We start from the raw sequence: 11,096 nt of genomic DNA on the forward strand, positions 1-11,096 counted from the left end.
TCATCACAGTATACTACATCATATCTACACACAACATAGGTTGCAAACATCATATACATACTACACATTTTACTAGATTATATACATTATGATACTACACAAACACAGCATATCTTTAGACTGTTCTTTAGTTGGTCAGGTTCAGAAAGATCAGAAAATCGTATACATCTTGACAACTGGTGTTACTCATTCAAAAATGTTGCATTACTAACCTAATGATAACCATAGTCTGTTTTTATTCCCACCTTTCTTTGTAGGACCCCACTTTTTATGATGACAGTGAAAACTATTATGACGAGGCAACGTTGGCTGATATGGTTGCTGAATTCCTTGGCCACCTTAGCTCTGAACCAGGGTCCTTTGAGATGAACGTTGAATACTACACTAGCATGCTCAATGCCTGGGTCACTACTGAAGAGACGCTGCAGGAGCTGGTGGAACTGATCTATACACAGGTTTGGAGACACTCTGCCCATCCTCATTTTGTTCATTGGTTAAAAATGTAATCATCCATTCGTGTACCAAATCCCTCTAAACACAGCCCATCAACACATAAAGTATAGATATACATATTTCTGTCAAAATGTCTGATTATATATTCCATATTAGATTGGAGTAGCTTCATAGCTGTACTCCCACGGGTACGGTTTCTTTTTCATTGCAGTCTACTGCCATTCCGAACTTCTCTTACACGGGTGCCAGGCTCTGTAACTACTTGTCCCATCACCTGGCTGTCAGTCCACCAAGCGGCACCTTTCGTCAGCTGCTCCTGAAAAGGTGAAATTTCTATTCATTTGGACACACTTCCACTTATGTTCATATCAGGATCAGAAAATAAGGAGGACGCGGGATAAAAATGCTGTTGAAAGTTCACAAAATACCTGGGGGGGGGGGGGTCGGGCAAAACATGGGTGAGAAAAATCAGAAAACGAGCGAGTATGCTGCCTGAAGCAGCACAAAATGTTGGCACCACTCGGGGGCTGCAGGCAGCAGTAGAAGCACCACTCGGGGGCTGCAGGCAGCAGTAGAAGAAAATGCAGACCCAACAAAAACCACTGCGCCAACAACAAAGAAAACAACCAATATGGTAAATACGAAAAACAACAAAAACAAACAATGGAGGGCTAGAAGCTGGATCGGTTAGAGACAGAGTGGGGGAAACGGCATCGGAGATTCCAACAGTGGGAGAGAGTGTGGGACATGAAATATTATGATTTAAAATTAAATAAACCGTAGTGGTGCAAGTTGAGTGGCTATTTGCCAGTATGGAAAGCAGAATACGTGTATAATTTCATCGTTAAGAAAAAAAATTGCCTAAAAATCATCCCTTTGGGAAAAAAAAAAGTGAATTTCTTTGTTATATGTGGCTTATCTGCATCATATCCAAACACACACCTCACTTTACCCTCCCCTTTCTTATGAATTGCTCACTCTTGTCTGTGCATGTCTGCCATAGATGTCGGACAGAGTTTGAGCAGAGGGATGCAGCGGTACGAGGAGAGCCGGAGACTCAGAAGAAATTCCACTCCTTTGTGCTCTTCCTTGGAGAGCTCTACCTTAACCTGGAGGTAGGAGGTCCCACTCCTTAGTCATGGTTATCTAAGGGTTTTACTTAAATCCTGTCTTTGTTCTATCTTTTTTTTTTCATCCAGTCCTTTGGTGAGTTTGAGAAGAACTGTTTTGCATTTGTTCAGGTGAAGAGTGGGAAAGGCCCTCCGAATCGAGCTGAGATCCTCCTCACTGCTCTGAGAGACCTGCTGAAGGCTCTTTTCTCCCATCCAGTGGATTCCAACCTCATCTGTGCTGTCAAACTGCTTAAGGTGGTCACAACACTTCCTCAGACAACACTTCCTGTCACTGGTCACATGACTGGTCACATGGTGTTCCAGGCCTGCCAGCTAGTTTTCCTGCTGAGGGAGGATTGCTAATGAGAAGAGTGTTTTTGCTTTACAGCTGACGGGCTCGGCCCTGGACGACGCGTGGAAAGACAGCGGGAAATCAGACATGCAAGAGCTGGTCCAGAGAATAGAAAACGTTGTACTTGATGCCACCTGCAGCAGGTGTGTGTGTATGTCTATGTGACTGTCTTGTGCAAGTGCTGGGTTGGTTTTTGTTTAAGAAGTCAGGAACAGTAATAAATAATCACGTTATTGTATTTCAATGTGAAAACATATTTCATGTTGTAGACCTGCTGCCATGTTATTTGTTGAGAAGAATCTTCAGCAATGGAGCGATAGGGCCTAGGATTGACAATCGCATTGCGCCGCTGTCATGGTATACATCATGTGGAACACAAACCAAAATGGTCCCATTGATTCAAGAAGTTCGAATCTGGAGAAATAATGGATGTAGGAAGTAGTTTGTATGATACAAGTTTAATACAAGAATGAAGCTGCTTCATTCTGATGAAGGTCCCTTCGACCAAAACGTAAACTCAATAAATCTACTGCACAAATCTCCACACACTATGCCGTGTGCGGAGTGGACTCTCCTTTTTTGCCAAGGCCTTTGAATTGGATATAGCTGTGGTCAGGCAAGTGCAACCATCATGTCGGTGGTGGACGACATGAGTCACGACTGGCCATTTTCCGCCGCATGATAAATGATTGGCCTGATATACGGGTCTGAGTCTAATGGGAAACCCTGTGTATAATTGTGTGATAGGACTTCTCGTTTCTCCTCAGGGATGTAAGACAGATGCTGCTGAAACTAGTGGAGTTGAGATCCAGTGACTGGGGTAGAGTGCATGCTGCTGCTGCAGCCAGCAACGCCACGCCAGACAATGACCCCAACTACTTCATGGTGAGTGTGATATGAACCGCCCTCCGCATTGTAACGGATCTTATGGTGTCTCTTTTTCTGGTGGTCATTGCAGTGTGTTTCCCCCTCAGAATGAGCCCACGTTCTACACAGCAGATGGCACTCCTTTTACAGCAGCAGACCCAGGTGAGCATTGAAACATGTCCAAGGTATCTTTGTTGTCTTCAGACCAGGGGTGGGCGGTGTGGGGTTTGGAGTCTACACGTCAGTCTACATGTCAATCACTTTGTGCCTTGCTGGTTGATCACGGGCACCATAGAGAGACAGGATCGTTCTCAACTATTGTGTGCTTAATAGAGAGATTTCACCCAAAAACTGAATGGTGCATTTCCTCGCCTAGGTAGAAAAAAATAGAATAGTCAAAAGATGGAACAGGTCGGAACCAGACAATAGTAGTTGCAGCAGCACCAGAGTTAGCGGAATGTTGTATCGTCGAGATGTAAAACTTTTCCATAGCTTATATTCTCTCTGTTAAATCAGGCTTGGACACGACTAATGTGTGGCTGGGTGATAATTCAGTACTACCGTTTGTCGTCTATCAGTTGTATCATATTGTGATGATATGACAATTGCCAGGGAATTATAATAATTCTAATTGGATTACTAAACATGGCTTTGCTTACATATTTTTTTAAATTAATACACAGGACAAGATGTTACTATCCCTTGTGCCAAAATCCGAGGAAAAACACATTTAGAAGCCCATTAACCATATTGTGATATACATTGGTATAGATTGACCCCTGTGATTATCGTGATTGATTTAAACCGTATTGCCCAGCCCCACTATAGCCTGGTTGTTCCGCTCTCTCTCTTCTGCCCCTGCCTCCTCACCCTCCCTCTCTCTCTAATATAAGCTTGTTCAACCCTGTTTATTGGTATTGCTTAGCTAGAATTAGCTAGACATATTCTCTAGGGCTGCCCCCCTATTAGCCGATTAATCAATTAGTCAATTAAGTTTTCATTAGTCTGTTAGTCGCAGGAAGAAGAAAAAATGCTCAAACTCCATTGGGGAGCTGTGTCTTGTGGTTAAAAAGATGTTAGACCAGGGTTGCCAACTTGGCTGGAGTGAGATTTTGAATGCCATCAGACTACAAAGCAAGGAATCTCTGTGTGTGCGCGCACGCGCGTGTTTGTGTGTCCTTGTCCTCGTGTGTGTGTGTGAGCATATCTTTCCGTTTATCCAATCTATGTACTTGATACTTGGCAGGTGTATTGCTGGGGAAACCAGGACATGCAACAACTAATCAACTAATTGATTAATTGCCGTCTTAGTCAGTCGATTAAGAAAATCTTTGGTCGAGCCCTAATATTGTCTGTAAAGCCCACTGACATGCTCGTGAATTAGGGCTATACAAATAAACTTGACTTCATGTCCAAAAAGTTTGCCCACCCCTGCTTTAAACGGAAAACACTTTCAGCCATGTTGCAGCCGCTTATCTTATGCATGTTGCTCTCTCTGCTATCGCAGAATATTCTGAGAAATACCAAGAGATTCTGGACCGAGAGGACTACTTCCCTGACCTTTATGACGAGAATGGAAGTGGAAGTGACACGTGAGTACACACACACACACACACACACACACAAAAACATCTGCTAAATGACGTAATATAATGTATTGAGTACAAATACTAAGCATGCGATCACAGTGAGGAATTGGGATAACTCTAGACAGTAGTCTGCATATTGCAAATGCCAGCCTCCCTCCTCTCTGTTTGTAGAGTGCTACTCTGCCGTACAAGGGCAAAAGACCTTAATTCAGTTTTGGTCGAAAATGAGTTATAGTTACTATTAAATAGTGAATTGTCTTTGCTGTGACTTCCAAAAGCCCTAGAGAAGCCAAGACGGCAGACTCCCGTCACATCAGTTAGAGTTGTTTGCCTTTGCTTTGCTGTGCATCAAAGTGAAGTTACTGTTTACCACGCTGAAGTTAGGCTGCATTCTGTTTACCACGCTGAAGTTAGGCTGCATTCTGTTTACCACGCTGAAGTTAGGCTGCATTCCACATCGGGTCAGACGATCATCAAGCAATTCACCGCCGGGTCGTACGTCTGTGTGGGAGTGTCACTCTACTTGATCCGTTTGTGTCATGTTGTCGACATCAAAAAAAGAACGACTCGTAGTAGCGTCGTGCGTGTTCTCGGGCTGCGACGCTCACGCTGAGGAACAAACTAACGTGTGTAGGCTACTCGCAGAGTTTGAAAGCACTCTGAGCTCATCAGCACCGTCCGCTCCGCGGCTCATAGTAAACTTCCTTCCAGGCTTCTTGTGACAAAAAGCTCCCCATCTGTCCTGATGGTCGATTTTCATCCAACTGCTCTCAGTCCGACGTGCGTGCGGATATTATTGTTTGCCACGAAATGTGAATTTATTCAGGTGAGCTCAGCGTAACGTTAGTGGATTTCCCTCTGCTCTCTGAGCTCGTCAATGAGAACTGTGTAGCTGTGACTGCTGCTACTTCATAACGTTATAAACAAATTAAACAACTTGAATTCACTTGAACACTTGTAACGTTACTCACACTGGGTTGGAAAGAAGTGTACAAAGTTTCATGTTTACAACACGAGCTCCGCAGACCACAGCTCACCGCCTGTGGGGCTACTGGCTGTTGTGTGCGTTTGTTTGTGCTCACGGCGCGTGCCGGTGTGAGTTCCCCGTGTTAAAAACAGTGTTGGCCCGAAGGACCCCGCCCAGCCAGAACACTAGAGACTGTCTCACGAAGCTACACCTCACGTTAGCTGGCTGTGCATATGAGGAGAGGAGAGGAGAGGAGGAAAGAAAAAAAGAATAACACAAAAAGCCTTGATTGCTGATTTGAGCGTTGATTACCATGGCAACGATTGAAGCTTCGAAGCGTCGATTTTTTTGGTGTCAGCCCTACTAAGAAGCAAGCCTTATTTCTCCACACCGGCCAGCAACTCTACTGCTCTACAGGAGGAAACCCCGTGGAGACAGGTTAGGCTGCTTACATTGTGCTCCAACAGCCACTGAAGCTGTAACTTTATCTGTTCACTGCTGTCCTTGTACACGGCTCACTGTAGGCTATACTTTTCCACTGTCACATCTGGGATGATGAACTTTATATCTCCCACATTATTCATTTCTCCCTTTCTTGACCAACTCCATCCTATAAAAGCAGTCATGTTTGTTTGTTATCTCAGCCACAGTCGTGACTAATGTTCAAGTGGCTTTACGGTGTTATGTCTATGCATTTGTGATCGAAGCATATATTCAAGTTTTTCCACCCCGTTTCCCCCATATTTTACTTGGCCAATTCCCTGTCACAGTGTCCTGGTTGTTGCTCTACCAACTCTGCCGATCTGGGGAGACCTGTAGACTAGCACATGCTGCCTCTGATACATGTGCAGTCGCCAGCTGCTTATTTTTTCACCTGACAGCGGGGGTTTCACCAGCAGGACGTAGCGCATGGGAGGATCACGCTTTTGCCTTTGTAGGGCAGTACTCTGTAGAGACAATTGCATAATAGTCCCTGGGTCACACCAGTGTCACTGGCTAACTGATGCCATTGTCATATGCTGGCCATGGACAGATTGAATTAAACTCAAGTACCAAGTTTTTCATGCATGATTATGGTTTGTTCATTTCCTGGATTGCAAACTAACTTCTAATTACTGCTAACACTGATTTTCAGGAATCATCTGGCCTGTTATTCTGTTTTGATTTCATTCTGACCACAATAGATATACAATATCTATAACCCTGTGACTCTGGTCATGTGACTGGAGGGCAACTTCACGCTGGTCGCATGACCCATGTCGGTGCGCGGACATTGACCTGTGGGCCCCTCTGAGCTTGGTGGTTGTGATTGACTGTCCCACAACAGGGGGCAACCAGGGCCTTTAGATTCAGACTAGTCAGCAGATGTGTGTGAAAGAGGGTTTAGCTTGCTCCTACTGTCCACTCTCTCAGAACTGTCTGTGTGCTTGCGTCTGTGTGTGTCTGCGTGTATGTAACATGCACCTGCACGGCGGTTGTGCTAATCCTCGTTCAGCAGTTACCCAAACCGTCGGAAATCAAGTCGTGCATGCCTACACAGGAACACCTGTCTGACAGGTGTAGAGCCCAAAGTGAAGTCGCTGACTCAAAATCACTCCTTTTTTTTTTTTCCTGTGTTCACAGATGCGACTATGACGATGAGATGGGGCCCGAGATTGAAGAAGCTTACGAGAGCTTTTGTTTAGAATCGGAGAAAAAACGACGACAATGACACGAGAGAGAGCTGTGAGAGACTGAACGGGCACATAACTGTACCTTCTCTACTTGGCTTGCTGCGACTTTTGCGATGGGGGGGATTTAAAGAATTGGATAGGTTTCTGCTTTTTATTTGACTGCAAGCAAGCATTTTAGCAAACAAAAGCTGTGCGTACTTTACACTTCCCGACAATTCAGTTTGTTTTTGTTCTTCTGGCAATGTTGGTTAGAAAATGGCGGGGGGGGATGTCAGCAGGATAATTATTCTCATGTTGAGGTATTCAGTCTGTTCTGACTTGAAGTTCTCCTGTTGTTGTTTTTAATTCTTTTTAGAAACACTTCTTTCCTTCACTCTTAAACCTAATGCCACGAGGGAAACTGTGTGCTGTGCAGTTTGCGTGTTCTTTTTCTGAATGGCAGATAAGTTTATTCACGTGTGCATAATTTAATACTAACTTTTGTTTTTGTTTTGTTGTATTAAGCAAAAAGAAAAACTCTGAGCCAGAAGACTATGTCAGGGGGTCATTGCGAGGGACACAGGCACAACATTTTGGAGATAGAAAATGTCTGTGAAATGCAGGTTAGATGGAGGAGGTGCTTGTTTTTCTTCATACAGTTACATATACAGTCATATTCATAATCTCCAGTGTTATGAATTTCTGTTTCTTATCAGGTTGCCAATATTCAAGGCTGTGTTTAAGGCTATATTTTGTTCTTTGTCAATCTTAAGTCAATTACCCTGTTAAAGATGGTTTATAGAACTAACCAACCACATTTATTCGGACTGGCCAGTAAAGACAAAACCGTTTTTTGTCTTTTTTGTCTTTTGGGGGTTCAAATTAACATGTTAAAAAATGTTGTGACACATCCAATTTCTCTCCTGAATGTAGCTTTAAATATAGACCGCTCTTGTAGTTTTATAACGGTCAATAGCTGGGTTTCCATCCACCTGTTTTTATGCGAATTTTTCAAATTGGGCATAAAAAACCCAGAGTGGAAACACTGCAAAATTCAGAGAAAACCTCCAAATATCGCAAAAGGTTTTCACTTGTGGCAGGTGGAAAAGTTGGTGTATATCGATAAAAGGTAATGCGATAAATGCAGTGGAAACAGATTAAGCGAATCTTCCCTCATCTCTCCATTCAAAAACCACGCAGTTTCATGTTGACATGTCGGCGCAGCCTAATAGGGCTACACTTAAATAAGCAGTCAAATCTTTAGACAGCCGTGGTGTGTTTAAGCAGAAGAAGACTGAGTTGAAGAGTGGCACCTAATCCAAAAATGGCATTTTATGGTCTATGTACCTTTTGTAGATCATCAAGAAACCTTAAATTAATAACGTAGATGTGTTTTTAATAGTGCTTGGTCGCTGCCTGCCTGCAAGACGATGCGTCAATGTGAAACACCAGGTGATTGACAGCTCTATAATTCGCATAATGGCAGCGGATGGAACCGCGCATTATTTCGCATTTCCTTTTGCAGACTTTCTGAAACTTCGATTTAAAATTTGCGATACATTTGGATGGAAACCCAACTAGTGTGACATATTCAACTGCAACAGAGATTGATTTTAACTCCAGACTTAAAGACTGTTTACCAGCAATTTGTGGAACCCATAAAAAGGAACGGTTGTTTTATAGTTTGTAAATATTATTTATAGCCTGTTTGCCTGCAATAAATACTTTATAATGTGAGATTTTATTTTTTGGTTTGATCTGTGTTTGAGCTTTTTGAACTTTTCGTGAGTGTAGGAGATGTACAGTAGTATTTGGCAGGGCCATACTGATGTTTTAGCTTCGGAAACCTTTTTGATGTAAAATGACTCGGCAGTAATCATTTGTAATTTCTCATCAAAATGTCTTACCTCTATATGCCAGCCTTTTGCATTTCAGTGCCAAAGCAGTCAAACAAGCAACCGCTTAAGCTGGATCATCCTATCACTTAAGAGACAATAATAACATCTGCATTGCTCTATATACCGTACTGTTGAATAAAACTGAACAAATGCCACTCAACTCTTGTCCAGGAGTACTCCCGCCTCTTTAACCTGTGCATATTTTGCATGTGTAATTGAACCCATTAAAACAAGAAACTCTCCTGTGTAGATTCATCTAATTGAAACTATTGAAATACATCCCTTCTAATTGCTGGAAAAACTAATGGAAGCATGTCCTGTAACTGTAAGGAGTATGGCCTCCCTTTGCTCTGCCCTTCACACCGCTTCAGTCTACCTTGGAATGCTGGCATAAGTCCTGAACTGTGTGTAGTGGGAAATTGGACCGTCTTCAAGAAGTCAAGCCTCCAGTTGTAGCAGCGCTACGGGGTACTATACAAACTAGCGGAATAGCCCATCCCTGTGTGACTGACCATTTAGTCAGGCCTCACTCACAGAGTTGGCGTGCAGCCTCTCTGCAGAGGGTCTTCATAGTCGACTTCACTGACCGATTACCTGTGGGCTCCTCTCTGCAGCTCTCCATGGTGCTGAATCTGTCTTGAGTCATTTTGGCCACTAATTAGCCAATTTTGTCCATTTAGTCGGCCCTAATTACCTAGTTCAAAGATCCAGCTCCGTTAGGTCACCCACGGGTACGCTTCAGATTCAGCATGATTGCATGTAAAATGGCATAAATGTGGCCGAACTCAATTCTGCTTACTCACACACTCGCATACTTAACATTCTTACTATGGAATACTATAGGGAACACTATCAAACTCTCCTTTAGCAGTGCTGGTCAGGACTTTGATGAATTTACCTTTTTCACAGCAGCCATTTTGTGTCTTAAGTTGTCCATTTAATGATTCTGAAGATATTGGAAGCAATGTGTCTGAAAATAATCAGATTACATCTTTAAGTAGGTTCATCAGTTAATTGCAGCAGATTGTATTTGAAAGTCATTTCTCATACCCTGTTCCTATATAGAATAGAAACAAAACAAACTCTGCCATCAACTGGCGACTTGGTGTCTGTGCAACACTTTCCAGTCAGAAAATAGTGCCTTGTGTTGCATTTGATATCAGGGCCATTCTATTTTGCAAACATCACCTGTTTGTAACCAAATCACAGGTGATTGTTAAGTCATAGCCATAAGCACAGCAATGCACCTTGTTTGCAAATGAATGCTACATCTTGAGAATACTATGAATACGGTAAACGGCAAAAAAAATCATCATAGTCATTAGACATAATTTACTCAAAAGAATTTCCAACGCTTTAGAAGACTTGTGCCAAGTTACATTGGCTTGTGGGTTTTGAGTGGGCTGACATGTAGGGTTTATGGCTTTCTGAATACAATGGTAGTCTAATGGTCTTTTTAGCCACAGTTGTCTATATAGTATGCAGAAATTCATCTCAAGTATCTGGTTGATCATAACACATACAAAATAAAGTTAATTGAAATACCCAGGTTATAAATAACTATTTACTACATTAAACTATGTACATTTTAGAAATAGAAACTTCGGCACTTGCAACTCCACGCAAAATGTGCACATAGACATACTAGTCAACTAATGGTAATGAAAGGGCTGATGATAATAGGAATAGTAAAAAGAAAAGACAATGGCTCAACTACAGCTTATTACTCCTTCATTCTTCAAAATCATTAGGTAACACGTCCATGTTGATGATGATGTCATAACTTACTAAATCGGTTAGAATGGCGCAAAGCCGTGTTCTGATTGGTCGACTTGCATCAAATTCGATGCTGCACCTCATCGGGTCCCCAACAGCACATCGGCCAAGTTTGAAATCGATTGAACAAACGGTTCTCGAGCTACGCGGACACAGAGATTGCTGGAATTAGTAGATAGATAATAAACACATCGGTATGCACACTTCCTAAGTATTAACACAGTTTGCACCTATTCAATTGTATGTGCAATATGAACCTATCAATTGAAATAAGGGATACAAAATTTGTGTTGAATAAATTAGATTTTAAGTTTCAGGTTTAAGATGCTTAAAGTTTGCCATGTCTCAACAGACTTTACTGCGCAGAGGGCAATTTAAAAACAATTGCAATTACATGATTCCAGAGTGGTTTAATAAAACATCAGTTAAT

The 11,096-nt window shown here is 42.4% G+C and overlaps 1 protein-coding gene across 1 annotated transcript in view; it reads left to right on the top strand.

Moving 5' to 3' along the window:
- paip1 (poly(A) binding protein interacting protein 1) overlaps nucleotides 1–9,109 on the top strand; it is a 10,721-nt gene extending 1,612 nt beyond the window's left edge. Inside the window, exons 3-11 of the mRNA XM_083644200.1 lie at nucleotides 258–455; nucleotides 665–777; nucleotides 1,457–1,568; nucleotides 1,695–1,820; nucleotides 1,954–2,060; nucleotides 2,685–2,802; nucleotides 2,892–2,946; nucleotides 4,292–4,376; nucleotides 6,964–9,109. Coding sequence (XP_083500326.1) covers nucleotides 258–455; nucleotides 665–777; nucleotides 1,457–1,568; nucleotides 1,695–1,820; nucleotides 1,954–2,060; nucleotides 2,685–2,802; nucleotides 2,892–2,946; nucleotides 4,292–4,376; nucleotides 6,964–7,051 — 1,002 coding nt within the window. The 3' untranslated portion in view covers nucleotides 7,052–9,109. The remainder of the gene's footprint in view (nucleotides 1–257; nucleotides 456–664; nucleotides 778–1,456; nucleotides 1,569–1,694; nucleotides 1,821–1,953; nucleotides 2,061–2,684; nucleotides 2,803–2,891; nucleotides 2,947–4,291; nucleotides 4,377–6,963) is intronic.
- Nucleotides 9,110–11,096: the final 1,987 nt, after the last annotated feature.

The sequence above is a fragment of the Poromitra crassiceps genome (genome assembly GCF_964638095.1).
Source record: "Poromitra crassiceps genome assembly, chromosome: 10".
In the NCBI taxonomy this organism is placed as follows: Eukaryota; Metazoa; Chordata; class Actinopteri; order Beryciformes; family Melamphaidae; genus Poromitra; species Poromitra crassiceps.